General features: G+C 35.4%; 1 protein-coding gene across 11 annotated transcripts in view; it reads left to right on the top strand.

Annotated features, from left to right (window-relative positions):
- Window positions 1-19,919, top strand: part of POT1 (protection of telomeres 1) — a 98,351-nt gene that overhangs the window by 38,935 nt on the left and 39,497 nt on the right. For all 11 annotated transcript variants that reach the window (XM_005205670.5, XM_015470412.3, XM_024991139.2 and 8 more), the window contains 2 exons: window positions 13,728-13,858; window positions 17,652-17,942. In XM_005205670.5, the coding sequence (XP_005205727.2) occupies window positions 13,728-13,858; window positions 17,652-17,942 (422 nt within the window). The remainder of the gene's footprint in view (window positions 1-13,727; window positions 13,859-17,651; window positions 17,943-19,919) is intronic.

Here is a 19,919-nt window from a genome sequence, read left to right as displayed (position 1 = left end):
CTAGAGATCAAATTGCCAACATCCGCTGGATCATCGAAAAAGCAAGAGAGTTCCAGAAAAACATCTATTTCTGCTTTATTGACTATGCCAAAGCCTTTGACTGTGTGGATCAGAATAAACTGGAAAATTCTTCAAGAGATGGGAATGCCAGACCAGCTGACCTGCCTCTTGAGAAACCTATATGCAGATCAGGTAGCAACAGTTAGAACTGGACATGGAACAACAGACTGGTTCCAAATAGGAAAAGGAATACATCAAGGCTGTACATTGTCACCCTGCTTATTTAACTTACATGCAGAGTACCTCATGAGAAATGCTGGGCTGGAATAAGCACAAGCTGGAATCAAGATTGCAGGGAGAAATATCAATAACCTCAGATATGCAGATGACACCATGGCAGAAAGTGAAGAGGAACTAAAAAGCCTCTTGATGAAAGTGAAAGAGGAGAGTGAAAAAGTTGGTTTAAAACTCATTATTCAGAAAACGAAGATCATGGCATCTGGTCCCATCACTTCATGGCAAATAGACGGGGAAACAGTGTCAGACTTTATTTTTCTGGGCTCCAAAATCACTGCAGATGGTGATTGCAGCCATGAAATTAAAAGAGGCTTACTCCTTGGAAGGAAAGTTATGACCAACCTAGACAGCATATTCAAAAGCAGAGACATTACTTTTCCAACAAAAGTCCGTCTAATCAAGGCTATGGTTTTTCCTAAGAGTTGGACTATAAAGAAAGCTGTGCCTCCTGGCCTCCGGGTGCCGTGCCCTCCTCCGCTTCCCCACCGGGGGTCCTTGCCCGCGGGCTGGGCTGGGGGACGGGGGAGAGGCGTGTTGCAGGCGAGAGTCCGGGACCGGGGCGTCGCAGGGCGGCCCCGCCGTACCCTTTCCGGGGGGGGGGGCGGGGCGGGGGGCCTGGGGGCCAGGGCGGAAGGGGGGCCGGCGGCGCGTGCCTGTCACGGCTGTCACACGCGTCCGAGCACGTGTGCGTTCCCTCTGCCCCAGCCGATGGGGGGAGGGAAGACGGCACGCGGGCGTCCATGTGGCCCTTGCGCTCTCCCCTTCTTCAAAAACAAAGAAAAGAAAAAAATTTTTTTAAAAAGAAAGCTGAGCACCGAAGAATTGATGCTTTTAAACTGTAGTGTTGGAGAAGACTTGAGAGTCCCCTGGACTGCAAGGAGATCCAACCAGTCCATCCTAAAGATCAGTTCTGGGTATTCATTGGAAGGACTGATGTTGAAGCTGAAACTCTAATACTTTGGCCACCTGATGCGAAGAGCTGACTCATTTGAAAAGACCCTGATGCTGGGAAAGATTGAAGGCAGGAAGAGAAGGGGATGACAGAGGATGAGATGGTTGGATGGCATCACTGACTCAATGGATATGGGTTTGGGTGGACTCCAGGAGTGGGTGATAAACAGGGAGGGCAGGCGTGCTGCGGTTCATGGGGTCGCAAAGAGTCGGACAGGACTGAGCGACTGAACTGAACTGAACCTTTGTTTTGTAACTCTGTTATTAAAATACAACGTTCTAGGTTGATTGTGACTTCACACTTTTTTTTTTTTCATTGGGAGTCAAAAATGAGGCATGGGGAAAATAACTATTTTTATTATTTTAGGTAGTCATTATTGAAGGATTATTTAGTTGGTGAAAAACTTGAAACTTGTTTGATAGTTTGCCCTGTTAGTATTTGTTAAAATGAGTAGCTTGGTTTCCAGTTATATCAGGAATCTAATGGTAATTTTTGAAAGAACCTGAAAGCTGTTTAATATTTCATTTGTATTGCTACTCTATTGTTCTTCAGGGCAAATTATTGGACAGATTTTTTTTTAATGCCTCCTATTTCTTGGATCTGAAGTTTTGTTTCTTACATAACTGTATACATATCTAAACACCAAAATATATAAAATTTTAGTTTGAAACTCCTCATTATTTTTGTAGATAACCTTAGGAGAGTCTGAGAACTTCCTCATGTTTACTTACGCTCTTCTCGGGAGCTTGTTTTGTAGCCAGTAGATGATATTTTGAAGAACATTGGCCGCGGTGCAGGAGACCCAGGTTTGGGAAGATTCCCTGATGAAGGGCTTGGCAACCCATTCCAGTATTCTTGTCTGGAGGATTTCATGTACAGAGGAGCCTGGTGGGCTACAGTCCATAGGATTGCAAAAAGTCAGACAGAACTAAAATGACTTACCACACATGGATATATTAATGTTACCTTTTGATGTACAGATTAAGTTTGAGAGCAAAGTTGTTTTTGAAACAAAACACATTCTGCTGAAATGTATAACTTCTACCCAAATGGCTTAAAAATAGATTGTTTTTCAAGTTTCTTCATAAACTTCCAACTTTCTGAGAGTTGTATGATAACCTCACCTTCCCATCTCCTCTTTGAGTGAAAACACATACAAAAAAATTGTTTTTTGGTTAAAAAATGAGAAGCATTTTTTTTAAGAAGTTTGGAATAGGAAAACTAATAAAAATTAACTTATGCCTTGGATTATTTCTTATAATTTTTTATACTTTTAGTTTTTTACTTTTAGAAATTTGAAAAATTTTGCTTTACTTGGAAAACAGTATCAGGACTTCATAGAATTTGTGTGTATACCTAGAGGTTATTACCAGTGAAAACCAGTGAATATGATTTTTAGGGTGGAGTGATAAACCAAATACATATTCTCTGCAGAAATATCATGATAAGAAAGTTCATATTTTATGCTAAATATTTGAAAGATTTGTCATTGAATGCATTATATAAATTAGATTTAAGCAAAAGGTTAATGGTACCATGTACCAGCAACAGAATAAGAACTTAGAAGTACACATGAATTTCTGTTACCACTAAAAACAGTTTTGATCATTTAATTATAAACAGTGTATATACCCCAATCCCTACCAAAAGCTCAACAGCTGTCCATCAGTTTTTAGCAGACTCTTCAGGCTTCTCTCAACTCCTCTCAATTTCCCAGTTCATATGATACTTTTGAGAAACTGGTATCATCACCCACAATCACCTTCTATAACTGAAATAAGATCCATGTAGCATTATAGATAAGAAAACACTTCAAATTGAGAAAAGAAGAAAGATCAAAACTATGGTTTATTGATTTGTTTATTATCTTCCATAATACTGTCGAACTATTTTCTTTCATTCTTGGTACTTTTGAGATAAGTTTATTAATACCTTTTAATTTCTGATATACCTAATTCAGGATTTTTTGAGAATTTAACAGGTCAAAAGATTCTATAAAGGTGTTCTAGTCAAACAGCTAATGAAAATACTGTTATATGGGTAATATTTAATTTAAAAAAGTACTTGTTTTTCTCAGCATTTTAATAAAAATATTTAAATATACAGAATATTTGAAGGAATTATGCAATGAACACCCATATATACTGACCATTGTTGATGACTCCAATAGTTAATTTCTTTTTTGATCCATTTCAGAGTAAGTTGAAGATATCAGTACACATTATCCCTAAATATTTTAGGATGTACGTCACTAACTATCAACTAGAGTTCAGTGTTTATATGCAGTTCTTTTTTTGTGGGGGGAATCTGTTACATGCAATGAAATGTATGAGGGTTTTGTTCGTGTTGACCCACTTAAATCCATTGTATGTAGTACAAGTTTATGACTATGTTTTTGTCTATCCATAATATAAAATCAAATACTATAATACTATTGGATATTCAAAAAATGAAAAGCTTTATCACTTATTGCTAGAAAATACTCATTTGTATAGGAAATACTAAAAAAAAGGTCTATAAACTTTAAAGAAGATGGAAGAAGATAAACTTTCAAGAAGATAAAGAAGATGGAAACTGAATCTTAGACTTTTCTGATGGTCTAGGTTGCTAGTTACTTTTATTATTAGGGACAAGTAATAAGGTTACATATGTCACTGGATTTTAGTTCACCCGGTTGTTTCAAAGTTTATTTTGGTTGTTTTTGTTGTTCAGTTGCCCAGCCATGTCTGACTCTTTGTGACCCATGGACTGCAGCATGCCAGGGCTCCCTGTCCCTCACCATCTCACGGAGTTTGCCCAAGTGCATGTCCATTGCATCAGTGATGCTATGCAGCCATCTCATCCTCTGACACCCTCTTCTACCCTCAGTCTTTCCCAGCATTAGAGACTTTTCCAATGAGTTGGCTGTTTGCATCAGATGACCAAAATACTGGAGCTTCAGCTACAGCATCAGTCTTTCCAACGAGTATTCATTTGATTTCCTTTAAGAATGATTGGTTTGATCTCCTTGCTGTTAAGGGACTCTTAGGAGTCTTCTCCAGCACCACAGTTCCAAGGCATTGGTTCTTTGGCGCTTTGCCTTCTTTACAGTCCAGCTGTCACACACATACATGACCACTGGGAAGACCATAGCCTTGACTATATGGACCTTTGTCAGTAGAGTAGTATCTCTGCTTTTCAACACACTGTCTAGGTTATTTTGGTTACTTAGTTGTATAGTTTATGTAAATTTGGAATATTCTTCAATGTGTCAGTTGCCCCATACTCATTTTATGGACACATAAGGACAGCCTTTTGACATCCCTTTTGGAGGATTAGGAGAAGTCAGCGTAGCAATTGGTTTGATATCAGGAAGCATCAAAATGAAATTTTACTTTTTTGATTTTAATTTTAAATTGTTCTCTTGTAAGTAACAACAAAGAAGGAGATAAGAAGGCAAAAAAAGAAGAGACAAAAGTGTAAAACAGTGGATAGACAGGAGATAGGTAGATAATGGAGAGGTGGGAACTGCTAAAGAGAATATCTCAAGACAACAGTGAACTGCAGTCCTGAAAAGGTGTCTGCATCTTCATCAAGTGAGTCTGTAAGTTCTCCATTTTCTCAGTAATACTTCCCTTAAAATAACTTGCAGATCTAATCTGCGTACACTTTTAGCAAAGCATTTTCAGTGGGAGAAACACCAATTCTGTGAAACATTCTATGAAAAAGTGGTAAATTTTGCATACTGTATCTGGCTCTTGAGGTTCATGATGCATTATTAGCATGTTATCACCTCTGAAAAGTTTTAAGAAAGGAACCTGTTTAACTTTATTTTTAGCATATTTTACTTGGAATTACTTGAACATGGAACCCTTTTTAATGTACTCTGATTTTTGTTTGCTGAAACTTGTTCTGTGGAGTCAAGTTTAGAGATTAGCAACTAGGAAGGGTTAGGGCCAATTCGTATTTTCTTGCAATTTTTAAAAATTTATTTATTTTTAATTAGAGGATAATTGGTTTACAATATTTCATTGGTTTCTGCTGTACATTAGCATGAATCAGCCATAAGTATACATCTGTATCTTTGCAGTTTGATTATGATAGAATTGCAAGGGCCTCATCTCTGTAGTTTTCTATATAAAATGTAGTACTTTGTGAATTTTCACTTTCAAAGAGTATAATATTGTTGATGCCCTAAATCAGTGATTTTTCATTTTTTGTTCTAAAAATTATCAAGATCTCAAGGAGCTTCTATTTTTATGGGTCATAGTTACAGATATTTAAACATACTGGAAATTAAAAGTGAAAGACTAACATTTAATAATTCATTTAAACCAAAAATAGTCTATTACATGTAAACATAAATAACATTTTTAATGAAAAATATATTTTCCAAAAACATGGAGTGTGGTATTGTTTCACATTTTTTGAAAGTATTTTTATCTTTAACACATAATAAAAGTAGCAGGATTCTCTTATCTCTTTAGCAGTTCTATATTATCTTCAACATTTTAGTATTTGAATATTTTCTACCTTATAGCTTCTCAGAAACTCTTTGTGTTCCAAATGATATTTCACTTGAGAACCAGATTATCTTGTTAACTATAAGATATTTCTCTGTGGATGCTTGATTGATGCATATCTAAAAGCCACTAATTGAAATTCCAGTGGAAATTCAAATTGGAATTCTTTTGCAATCTCTTACATCTGTACTTTTTTTTCATGTACCAACTGCAGTTAGTTTGACGTTGTATATTGGCAGTGTCTTTAGGTTCTTTGTTAAGGCAGATTCTAAGATTATATCTGAGTTCATTAGATAAGAATGTTACAATTTATTAACAGTAAGAGACATGCTGCTATTGCTGCTGCTGCTACCACCACCATCACCACCACTGACCAGCTCTTATATATACCATTTAGCCATGTTCTAGGTGCAGTTTTAAGCACTTTACATGTGATTACATATTTAATTTTAGCAATCATACGAGGTGAATACTAATTTCCCCCATTTTTCAAATATGGAAATTGAGGCATAAAGAGGCTAAATGATTTTCAGTGTCTGCAGTAAGCTTCAGTTCAGTTCATTTCAGTCGCTCAGCCGTGTCCGACTCTTTGCGACCCCATGAATCGCAGCACGCCAGGCCTCCCTGTCCATCACCATCTCCCAGAGTTCACTCAGACTCAGGTCCATCAAGTCAGTGATGCCATCCAGCCATCTCATCCTCTGTCGTCCCCTTCTCCTCCTGCCCCCAATCCCTCCCAGCATCAGAGTCTTTTCCAATGAGTCAACTCTTCGCATGAGGTGGCCAAAGTACCGGAGTTTCAGCTTCAGCATCATTCCCTCCAAAGAAATCCCAGGGCTGATCTCCTTCAGAATGGACTGATTGGATCTCCTTGCAGTCCAAGGGACTCTCAAGAGTCTTCTCCAACACCACAGTTCAGAGGGAGAATTTTTACAAGTACCATATATTCACTGTAGGTGGTACTTCCCAGGTGGCGCTAGTGGTAATGAATTGCCTCCCAACGCAGGAGAGACATTGCCCGAGACTTGGGTTCAATCTCTGAGTCAGGAAGATCCCTTGGAGTAGGACATGGCACCCCTCTCCAGTATGCCTACCTGGAAAATCCATGGGCAGAGAAGCTTGGCAGGCTACAGTCCATGGTGCTGCAAAGAGTCAGACTCAACAACTGAACACACAATGACATGCATTAATTTAGTAAAGATGGTTGGTCAACTACTATGTAGTATAGAATCTGTGAACTGTGAAGACTTAATACTAAATCTGGAAGCCTATTGTCTGTGTTTTCTGGTTAAAGAATGTCTGCTTCTGGCGTGCTTTAGAAATCCTCTAAATTAATATTCTGAAAAATATTTGCTGTGTTCACATATGTCATTCATTACACAATAAATATATGTGATCTATTTCAAGACACATTGGGTGTCTTCCCACAGCTAAGTCCTTATTTAAATAAGAAAGTGTCTTAACCTACCTCTTATCTAATTTGACAATGAGCAAAGTGTTTCCACTCCCCCATTGAACCCTGTTCAGTTCAGTTCAGTCGCTCAGTCGTGTCCGACTCTTTGCTCTCACAGCTGGGAATTGGTGATCCAGAACTGACCAGCCCTAATGCCCCTGCTCAATTTCTGCTCCTATTAGTAGAACTGTGTTCTCTCAAGACTTGTGTTCTTGCAGTTTTGTTCCCAAATCTCTCTGTACTCTTTTTCCTTGTTATTCTAAGTAATTTCATTAAATCTTATGGAGACAGATGAATATGAATGTGAAAAGACTGTTTTTTGTGTGTTTTTTTGAAAGTTGAATGCTTTGGAAAGATAATAAACAGGCAGTGGGCTGGATGTGGCTGTGGACCATCGTTTGCCAGCTCCTAATTTATAATGCTGTGCTCTCTTCTTTTTCTTCTAACCACTCAAAATACCTCTCTATGTAGCCTCACATTTAACCATATATCTTCTTTTATTGCCTTTGTCTCTTCACTAGGATTTAACTCTTGTTCAACTACCTCAGAAGATGCTCTTTTTTGTTTTCTTTTCTTCTTTTAACTTATGAGTCAAAAAATAATTGTTGCAAAGAATGTAAAAATAAGTTCAAGCATCATCATAATGAATTTTTATAGACTTTTTCTATGTTTGTGAGGTCTGTTTCTGGAGTAAATTTATAGGTGAAGGAAGTTTCATTATAATGAATGATATGTTAATTCTTTAGTAATGAATCCTTTAATAGATGCATGAAATTGTAGATAATATAGAGTTGATACAGTATAATTTTTCCTATTTAGAAAAACTCTCAAGCCTCTATCACAGTTTTAAGCATAATATTTTACTTTCTTTGAAATTACTGTTTATGTTTGAAAAACATGTAATATGGAGACAGTACAGTGTTCTGGTTAAATATAGAAACACAGGAATCAGTTATGCTAAGCTACATGTGACTTTCATACTTGGATATCTTACCTAGACCTTTTAAAAAACTTAAGTTTTCTTGTTTGTTAATTTTAGTACACAACTATCTAAAAATTCAGGGAGACAATGCGTATAAATTGCTTAGCAGAAACCTGGTATTTAGTAAGCCCTCAGTAGTTGCTGACTGCTAAGTAACATAACATAAAAACCCCCTCCTCCTCCCCCCTCCCCCCCGCCATTTGTAGGCTTGGGAATAAGATACCTTGCATAACATAGGTACTGTGGTTTGGTTTTGTTTTCTGTCTGAAAAGTCAAATACATTCAGTTCGGTTCAATTGCTCAGTCGTGTCTGACTTTGCGACCCCATAAACCGCAGCACGCCAGGCCTCCCTGTCCATCACCAACTCCCAGAGTCCACCCAAACTCATGTCCATCGAGTCGGTGATGCCATCCAACCATCTCATCCTCTGTCGTCCCCTTTTCCTGCCCTCAATCTTTCCCAGCATCAGGGTCTTTTCAAATGAGTCAGCTCTTCTCATCAGGTGGCCAAAGTATTGGAGTTTCAGCTTCAACATCAAATACATTATTCCATTTCATAAATTAATTTGGAATGTTGACATTTTATTTTGTACATTATTATTATTATTTGATAACTCAAACTATATTTAGGAATATAAATATCTTTTACCAAAGTATATATCCTTTAATGTTAAACATAATTTCAGACTCTGGTTAAGCTTCAGTCATGGTTTGAAATTTATCTTTAGGTCTCATTTTTTGAACTCCAAAGCTAGATGTGAAATGTATGAAAAATTTTGTTTTCACCACTTTTCTGAAATATGAATGCTTATTTTACTGCTCACCAAGGATCCAGGGCCATCTTAAGCCTGTCTGTTTATCCAGTGTCAAGCTTAAATGTCAGTTTCCAGTTATTCTAGAAAATGTCATCTGGATCATTAGTTCTGCGGTTATTGTGATGAATCATTATGTATACAGAGTATAAACTCTATACACTAGCAAATATTCGCATATAAAATAACACACAAACTGAGATCACAGCATTAGTGTTAAGAGGTAAGTCAGTGTAAGGAAAATGTAAACTTCATAAGAGAAGGTTCCATGCCCTATTCATTTAGTAGTCTTCCTGACTAGTACATATATATACCTAGCATTAGGTAGACACTCAATAAAATTCAGATTAGCTTATGTACTAAATTTTTTTAAAAACTGGATTGGAAAATAGCAGAGACCCAAGTAGAGTTCCTTGCTGCTGAAATACAAACTACTAACCACCACTGAAATATTCAGCATTCTGTGGTGGTGGAGGGAATTCCTAAGGAGGTTTATGTTCTAGAGAGCTTTGTCATTCGCCTATAGTTAGTATCTATGGTGATTCTACCGTTGCATAATATTTAGATGCTTACTGAGCTAAGTCTTATATGCTTACAGATGTCAGTATTTTATCACTGTATATATGTATGTAGTATAGGGGGTTTTTTTGGGTTTTTTTTTTTTTTTTTTGCTTTCAAGGAAGACTTTGCTCTATGGAAAGATTCTCTTTTTTCTCTGTTAATAAAATCTTATTTTTATAAAAGGATTTGAGCACTAGGTAGATCTATTTGGCTTAAACTTGTGAAAAGCCATTGGTAGTACTTCCAATGAAAGAAAGAAAGGAAAGAACAGGGACTTGGCATGTGATAGCTCGTGTGTGAAGTGCACAGGTGTGCACTGTCTAAGGAGATGCCTTTTTCATCCACATGGAGTCACTTAGATGAAAACACAGCTGTGTAGATTTCAGGCCAAGTTCTGCTGCCACTTGGGAATGCCCTCTGCTACGTAAATCTATAGCAGCTTGTGGAGCCATTCCTTTTACCCTCTTAGAATTCTGAGCATGTATCAACAACACAACCTTTGTGTTGTTCTTTGGGCAGTCCCGAGGTCACTTCTTTCTTTCTTGGCAGTCCATTCCTACCTAACTCCAAACCTGACACAGACACTTCAAGGGGAGTGGGGAGGAGGAAGGACCTAGAGAAGGAATGTGTGCATTGCAGGTGTCACATGTACAAGTGTCCCTGTTTCTGAAGGTTTGGATAGAAAGTTGTTCAATCACTAAGTCGTGTCCAACTGTTTGTGACCCCATGGACTGCAGCACACCAGGCTTCCCTGTCCTTCACTATCTCCTGGATATCTCACTGTCTCTTGCTCATACTCCTGTCCATTGAACCATTCAACCATCTCATCCTTTGTTGACCCCTTCTCCTCCTGCCCTCAGTTTCCCAGCATCACAGTCTTTTCCAGTGAGTCAGCTCTTTACATCCAGTGACCAAGCATTGGATAGAAAGGCCAGAAAGTAAATGTGTGCCAAGACTGCTACTCTCTTGGGCTCAGTAAAGTTCCTCTTAAAGCTAGTTAGGTTGTAGAGTATTTCTATTTGAGAAAGAGGAGTCTTTTTCTAATTTGCACAAAGATACTACAAAAGCTAATGGGACCCTATATTAGACCCTCTAGAAAACGGGTCTTCACACTGTTTTTCTCAGAGTGCCATATGGAGTCCTTTGCAACCTATCAAGTTATCTATGGGAAGGCTGCATTTTCCAGGAAAAACAAAAACCTAAGGCAGTTTTCAATATTCTGAAATTTAGGTTAAGCCTGATTTTTTTTTTAACCACACCCCAGTTTTGCTTTGTTTTTCAGTTATTCCACTCTTCAGTATCATGTATATGCCACAAAGACTGGGCTCTGTAAGTTCATCCTGGCTAACATTTAGATTCAACTACTGTTATTTATGCCTGCTAAATTTGCAGTTTTGTTGATGTATTGTATTCCCAGTTTACAAAAGAGGCTCATTGTGAAGCATTTAAAATGAGAGGAGTAATTTAGAATCACTGCAACTTAAAATAACACTATAATTACTAGTAGTAACTAGTTCTCTGATATAAATATGAAATGTGAGTTTGTGTATTCTAGTACAAATACATCTGTGATACGTGATTTTGCAGAAGCTGTCAGGAAACAAAAATATAAAGATACCGAGTTTGATCTTTGTGTACCTGAATTAGATTTCATTAGAGTAGTGATCTCTTTGCCCTTATGTTTTGTCTGTCATGAAATTACATGAAACTTAAAACCTTCAGATCATTTGTGTTTTATTCAAAGTACATTACTCATTATCCATAGAATCTAATGTGCTGTTGCCTGTCTTTGCATTCAGCTTCTGCTTCATCTAATAATGGTTAAAGAAATTCTATCGATTTTCTTCTCTATGGCCATTAGCAGAAAATTTCAGTTCTGAATTCTTAACTGAATTCTTAAAGCAGAAGAAGAAATTCCAAAGTTCATTTTCAAACTTGTTTTTTTATATCGTCTTGAAAGGTGTTATAACACATTGAGCAGTGCGTGCACCAGGGATGACTCTTTACACTCTTGCATCTTTCTCCTAAGCAAGTCTCTCATTTTCCCATTTTAATATTAATTTAGTCTTTTTTAAGCATAGGTAGGAATAATGATGAAATAATAGGAGAATGAAATTGAAAAAATATTTCAAGATAAAGGAAAATACATGATTAAAAATTCCATAATAGATCTTAGATTTATAAAAGGGTAAAAAAGAGCCATATGGTCATCACAAGCAAGAATATGTTTTATTCTATTAAAAAAGAATGTGTTTTATTCTATTGAAAAATAAGTGAATTTACCTTTAATCTTTGGAAGACTGCTAAGAGAAAAAATGTCACGAAATAACACTCCTTACAAATAGTTAAAACTACTGACAAAGGAAACTCCAAAACTAAAAACTGGGTCCAATAGACTCTCTACATCAAGAGATGAGGAGATAATGTATTTTCACTGTTTTTGAAGATGCTTGTTAAGGTTTTGTTTTTAAAGTTTTTTATGTTCTCTGAGTTAATTATTGTCCCCTCCTCACAGAATCAGGTTTCTGTTTTCCCTCTTTCCCTCCAGTCCTGTCTCCCCACTTTCCCATTCCTGCCCCTTTCTCCGTACTCCTCTGTTCTCTTCCATCTCCTTCTCCCTTCCCCCTCCTGGTGTTTCTTCCTTTTCTTCTGTTTTTGTTCTGTGTCTTATTTTTACATTTACAAACGTAGGTATCATTTATTTTAGATTTTTGACATTTGTTTTAGACATTTTAGACATTTGTTTCCTTTGCTTTGTATATGAAGAGTTTGTTTTTTCAACAGGATCTCTTTTTTAAATGGGAAATCTTATAATGTTCACACTTCTAATAAGAGACAAATCTTATAATAGGAAACAAATAGTACTCACACCGGGCACATTGAAAGTGTCAGTCTAAGGTGGGTGGGAGGACAGCTTTCTATCTGGTTATAGACCTCCTAAAGTGATAATGCAGAGGGTTTATTCTGGGTACTAACATCCTCATCAGAAGCCTTACCACTTCTTGGTCTATCAGTGAAACTTCCTTGGAAAGCAGTCTGTGTTCCACGAAGAGGTGCAGTTAGAGACTGAGATATCCCACCTGCCTACCTGAAATCATCTTCAAGGGAAGGTTAAGATGGTGATCATTGAAGCAGTTGTTCCATGTGTAAACTTTGCATTAGCCCCAATTTTAGCTGTTTTTCACTGTCTCCCTTAATCCTAAAGGCTCCCGTCTTTGCTGTAGCTGCTTCAGAGTATTTTCTGTTTGCATCCTCTCTGTCCATCTGATCCCTTAACCATTTACTTTCCAAACTTCCTGAAATAATGTTGATATCTTTTTTCCATCTCCTTCACGCTTCTCTCCTCACCTCTCCTCTCCCTTCACTGTTTTGGGTTTATCTTTTCCTCTGTCTGTACTGAGTATAGTATTGAGAAGGAAGGAAATCAACACATATTCTCAGTGTTCATTTTTCTGAAACATGTACTTTAAATGATAACATCTATTATAGTTTTTGCTACCACCAGTTTGAAGTTACTTGTTTTTCATGGCAGCCCAACTATCATTAAGTTTGGTTAGTTCTTTTTTGCCAGTTTAAATTGTATAAAATACCCCTCTTGTTCTCATGTGTAACCTTTTGTAAGTATTAATAGCAGATCATTGCTTTTCCTTTTAATTTGGTATTATATAGTTTTCTATGAATTGTTCATTTGAATTTCATATTCAGTGTAAATCCCTGGGGTTTATAACCAGTTTTTACAGTGTCTTTTTGCAATATGTTCACTCTTAATCATATTAACTGCAAATATCTTCTGGTATTTTTTTGTTTGTTTTTACTCTAAATTTAATTGTGTTTATAAATTATGTTATTTAAATATTTTATCTGTTTTACAGTTTATAAATTTGAGGTAATAAAAATGTTATTTTACCTCCAGACAATTTACATTAAGTAGGGTTTTTATTTTTGTTTTATTAAACTTTCTAAAATGAATTTTTGTGAAACATTTTTGCAAAATAATTTGGCAGTGCGTTTCAAGAGAGAAGAAAATTTCTCTATGTTTTGATCCTGTTCTTAGAAGACTAAAGGGAGGAATAAAGTTTGATGTTTTGAACTCAGTATTAATACTTTCTTATTTTATTAGATGCTTTGAAATACGAAAAGTCAAGTAAAATATTTTTGTGTTTTCCAGATTATTGCTCAGTTGTAACAATTGTGGACCAGACAAATGTAAAACTAACCTGCCTGTTCTTTAGTGGAAATTATGAAGCCCTTCCAATGATTTATAAAAATGGAGATATCGTTCGCTTTCACAGGCTGAAGGTATAACTCATACTGTTTAGAACTTACATTTGTTTGAAGAGAACTCAATGTTGCTCACTGAAACTATTTAACACTAATTAATGTGATTGCTTTGTTAGAACGTGACTTCAGGCATTTCAAGAGATAAGAAGAAATGTAAATAAGATCAGACTTCAAATGATTTATATTAGGAAACCTCTTCATTTGAACAAACTACCTGACCTCCGTCTACGAAAGTGTTAGCTGCTGCGATTCAGACTAGCTGCATTTCGTGAAAGAATTTTAGTAAAAGGGCAAAACTATTAGATAGTATGTGATTTTTTAATAATCAGCTTTTCAGTACTGAAAAGTATTTTCAGTCTCGTAAGTTTTAAACATTTTAGTCCCTTGCTATTTTGCTCTTGTTACATGAGTTTCCATGCAACTCCTTCACTATCTTTGTTGTCTTTTCTTCTAATGTTTCGGTTTGTCTGTGGTTCTTGTGATCACTGATGCTCATAAATGAGTGAGGTACTCCGGGGGTATTCTATCAGTGGTCTTAGATATGGTGGGAAATAACTCTCTTGCTCTATTAATGCCTTTCTCCTGAGGACAGAAGAATAGTGGAGAACATTTGGTTAAAGAGAACTGGAAAGATTATTATTATAACACTATATTACAGGCTTATACACATTTCCAAAAAAAAATAGCTGATTCTCACACATTGCTGTTTCCTATAGTACAGTTGACTTTTGAACAGCACAGTTTTAAACTTCACAGGTCCACTTACGCACGGATTCTTTTCAGTAGTAAACAAGATTCCATGGTTAGTTGAATCCATGGATGCTGAAATGAGGATAGAAGTCTGCTAAGCTAAGTCGCTTCAGTTGTGTCTGACTCTGTGCGACCCCAGAGACGGCAGCCCACCAGGCTCCCCCACCCCTGGGATTTCTCCAGGCAAGAACACTGGAGTGGGTTGCCATTTCCGTCTCCAATAGAGGGCTGACTGTAAGTTAAAAGAGGATTTTTAGTTACATGGATGGTTGGTGCCCTTAACCTCACTGTTCATGGAAAACTATTTACAATTCTTGTCTGTTGTTTAATTGAAGTGGAATATACATCTCTCTTTCCACAGTATTAGCATGCTCATGTATCTAGCACTGTAGAAACTTCCATTATACCCTCACCTAGGGTTGCCATTCACACTCTCCCCACCCTTAGCAGTAAATAATCTCATAACTTCTCACATTTATTAGTTTCTCTATATTTGTTCTTTATATAAAAAGAATACACTATTAGTCTTTTTTTTTTTTTTGAAACATTTGATTTCTGCTTCTTTGATTCAACTGTACTATTGCATATAGTTTTACTTTCTTCATTTTCACTGCTAAATGGTATACCATTGTTAGAACACACTAGAATTTATATATTTATTCCGTTAGTTCATGACTTAGTTCAAACAACTAACATGACTGTTAGTTGTTTAAGTAGTTTTCAGTTTGGGCTATTATGCTGCTATAGACAGTCTACTACATATATTTTACTGAATATGTATAATTTTATAAGATACACATTTACATATGTAGTTATAATGTATATTATATAATATGCATTTCAGTTGATTGCATATCAAGGATTGTAGTTCCTAAGTTCAAGGCTGTGCATATATTTGCTTTAGTTTATAGCTAAACTGGGCTTCCCTGGTAGCTCAGACGATAAAGTATCTGCCTACAGCGCGAGAGACCTAGGTTCGATCCCTGAGTCGGGAAGATCCCTGGAGAAGGAAATGGCAACCAACTCCAGTACTCTTGCCTAGAAAATCCCATGGACTGAGGAGCCTGGTAGGCTACAGTCCATGGGGTCACAAAGAGTCGGACACAACTGAGCGACTTCACTTCACTTCACTTCGTAGCTAAACTATGTATTTAATTTTCCAGAGTGATTTTTACCACTTAAACTCTCTTAGTGATACAGAAGAATTCTAGTTGTTCCACATTTTCACCAGCAGTTGATATTTTCCATTTTTCTGAATTCAACCATTCTGTTGCATTTGTATTAGTATCTTATTGTGATTTTAACGTGAATTTCCCTGAAAAATTAAGAAACTGAGAACCTTTAAAAATGTGTGTGTCTTCTCAAGTATGAAGGGTCCATTTGAGTCTTTGGCTCATTTTTTATAGGATTTTAAAATCCATTTCTTAATGATTTGTGAAAGTTCTTTATATATTTAGGCTCTACAGATTTTTTTGTCAGGTATATGAATTGTGAATATTTTTTTCACTCTATAGTGCCTATTTACCCTCTTAATGGTGTCTTTGGATGAACAAAATTTCTTTATTTTAATATAATCTACTTTATTAACTTTTATTTTATGGTCAATACTTTTGTAATTTCTTGTTTAAGAACTCTTTGTCTACTCATTTTATGAAGATAGCTTCTAAGTTTTCCTCGAAGTCATTACAATTTTCTTGTTTCATATTTAGATCTGGAATTTCCTTTTCCTACAATGTCTTTGACAAATTTTGAAATTAAAGTTTTTCTGCCTCATGAAAACAGGAAATGGGCCCTTCTTTATCAATTCTGGAAGAGTTTATGCAAGATTACTAGGTTTTTCCTTACTTAACTGCTTGGAATAATGCACTGGTAAAGCTATCCGAGCTTGATGATTTCTTTGTTGATAGATTATATTAATGAATTAAGATTTCTTTAAGACGAATGAGTTTTTTTTTATTCTTTCTATCAGCTTTGATGTATTTAATTTTTAGAAAAAATTATTTCATTCAAATTGTTGACTTTATTGGTATAAATTTGGTCATATGTTACTCATCTTTTAGCTGTTTGGTGGATTTGTAATGATAAATCCTTTTTTGCAGTCTTAATATTATAATTTGTGTTTCATTTCTTTTTTTCCAAATCAACCATTTTCTAGGGTTATTATTTTTGTTAATCTCTTCAGAGAACTAGTTTTTAGCTTTGATTTTCTCTATTATATGTTTCTATTTCTCTTACCTTTGACTGTGTTTCCCTTCTACTTTCCTTGGATTTGAGATAATCTTTGTGTAGCTTCTTGAGATAGAAGCCTAAATTTCTGATTTTTAACCATTATTCCTTTGTAAAATATTCACTTATTTCTGTAAATTTTTATCTATGTACTGATTTAGTTATATCAAACAAGTTTTAACACATCACAGTTTAAGCATCCATCAGTTGACTACATTTTCCAATTTTCCATAAATACATAAATATATTTATTAATATCAGACAGTATTACAGGAGACTTAAAAGGCATTTCATAAGTTCAGAAGGATTATTTTATGATGATGTAACAGTCATGTTACATGTGCACCTAATAACTGAGCCTCAAAATTCAGAAAGCCAATGTTTTTAAGGCTTATCTGAGTTCTCTCAGTCAGACTGATGAAACCTTAGTTTCAGCTCCGTTTTATCCACTTCAGACTCTTATATTTTGAGTATTCTAGTTTTCCCTACAATATTCATAAGTAACTATTTCTTATTATCCTTTTTCTTTTTATAAATTATATCTTTAAAAAAGCTAATGATTGTCTTGTTAGTAAAAGTGCACCGATAGTATTAGGGGAGCTATCACCTAGCTCTTTAAAAAAAAAAATAAGTTTTGCATAGTGTTTTACAGTTTACATGGTACTTAAGGATTTTGATATAGCCCAGTAGATTTTTATCATTTCATGCACTAGTTATTTAAAAATAATGTCCTCTAATAACTGTATTGGCAAAATTTTATAGTCTCCTGTTCCCAGTTCCTAAGTTCTACATCAGTAACCTGTTTGTTCTGTTTTCTACATTGCCACTTTCTTAGATCCAAGTATATAAAAAGGAGACTCAAGGTATCACCAGCTCTGGCTTTGCATCTTTGACATTTGAGGGAACTTTGGGGGCCCCTATCATTCCTCGTACTGCAAGCAAGTGTTTTAACTTCACTGCTGAGGACCAGAAAATGGTAGAAGCTTTACGTATTTGGGCATCGACTCATATTTCACCTTCTTCAATATTAGTCAAATTGTGTGATGTCCAGCCAATGCAGTATTTTGACCTGACTTGCCAGCTCTTGGGCAAAGCTGAAGTGGATGGAGCATCATTTCTTCTAAAGGTGGGTGTTTTTAAGTACTTAGAATTGTAAGTTAGCATGACCTCGAAGCCTAAAAAGACCTTATATTTCAGCATTCTGATGGAATAAATAAGCAGCTATGTATTAATAACTTAAAATCTAACCTTTTTAATGATCCTGTATTCCCATGTGTCTTTATTCTTGAACTTTCCTTCTTCATTCCTAAACTTTTAGAGAAAAATAGTATTATCAGTTCTATATTTTAAATATAGTATACTTTATGCTGTTTATATATTTCTTATTTTAGTACTGGTAAAAAGAGTTGTTTCCTCTTGCTATTTTTAAACTACATTTCGAAAAATGTGTAGTTTTGTTACTCCATGTGGATGTAGCCTTTCTTCTCACTTATCTGCTTTCTTTGTTTGTTGACATTGGGTTCTCTTCTGGGTTATTTCACTACCTGCTTCACGGGTAGATCATAGATGGTTTTGAAGTGTTTATTTTTCTTGTATTTTGTTTTGTTTTTAAATCCACAGGATTAAAAAGGTGACCTAAGACCCATCTAATCTTTGTTTATACCTATTCCAGTTTATTTATGAATAGCTTCTGGAGAGGTCAGTTGTCTGATATTATCTTCACTGAACCCTGCCAAGGCAGGATGCTGTTAAACAAACACTACTTCAGCCCTGCTTCTGTGGTTCTTTCTTAGCTTCCTATTCTTTGCGGTGATGGAATGCAATGGGAAGTGGAATTCAGTGGCATTGGGCAGGTATTGGGTTGTAGCATTATTATCAGTTGTATCATGCCCATATTAAAAAAAAATAGCGAAGATAGAAATGATTGAATAAAATAAGTTTCTGAAGTTGAAAATAGCACATATTTATATATACGTGAAATAATCTAAGAAAGTAAATGTGTGCTATAAAAAAGGGTGAATGAGTTAAATCTGACAAAACTGAAGCTAAAGCAACATAAAATCATCCAAACAAAATGAGAAGGTATTTTAAGTCAACTAGTCATACTTTATGCCCCAAGTGACTTACTTAACAAATGAGCATTTGTTAGTCATCAAACACTTCTAATGATAATGAATCTGCTGTGCACAGAAGTATTCTCCATCTTTTGACTGCTGTGTTGTTAGTACGCAATTCTGAGGTAAAACCTACCACCTTTTAGCTGACATAGCTGAATCTGCATTTTCTCTCTAAAGCAAGAAATCATGCATGCATCCCATTTTTATCGATAGCCTTTTCAGATAAGTAGAAACAACTTTCATGTAGAGATTATTTTAAAATATAGCATTCAGCTATGAATATAAGAAGTTATTTTAGTAAGATTTCCTTGAGGACAATTTGAAAGAAATCTCAGAAGTCTCTCTATACATCTCAACAACTCTTTTCATAAATCTATTTTATACTAATAATTTAGAATGTGAGAAAATGCCTTTAAGGGAATATTTCTCCATATATTTCTTACAGTGACAAAAATCAGAAAAAAACTTGGGTTCTAGCAATAGAGAATTTTGTGAATTATTTATGTATTATGGAATACTGTACTCTAATGACTAAAATGACATTGCAGACATAAACTTACTAAGATAGAAATTCACAATATTCTCTTTAGTGATTAATGCACCTTCATTTATATACTTAAAAATGTTTCCTATACATAGCAAAAATATATTGAGATGAATATATAGCAATATTTTACTCATTTCATATACAGGAAGTCAGATTTTAATACTTTTTTTCTGAAGTTGATTTTCCTATCCCAAACTAGAACTATATATTTTTTAAATTTTATTTTGAAAACAAAAGAAGCCAGATCTTACTCCAAATGAGTTCCGGTCACCATAGAATATAGCATAATTATTTCTCCTATTAACTGAGATATGATACTAATATCAGTCTCCTTATTAGTAACTATAAATATTATAAATATTATAAAATAGTAAACTATTCACTTTAATTATTCTAGTAGACATGATTCCCTTATATAGTGCTGTTTGTTAAAAGAAAT

This window comes from Bos taurus, chromosome 4 (assembly GCF_002263795.3).
Source record: "Bos taurus isolate L1 Dominette 01449 registration number 42190680 breed Hereford chromosome 4, ARS-UCD2.0, whole genome shotgun sequence".
Taxonomy (NCBI): Eukaryota; Metazoa; Chordata; class Mammalia; order Artiodactyla; family Bovidae; genus Bos; species Bos taurus.
The sequence above is the reverse complement of the archived record's forward strand: the minus strand, read 5'-3'. Positions and strand labels throughout refer to the sequence as shown.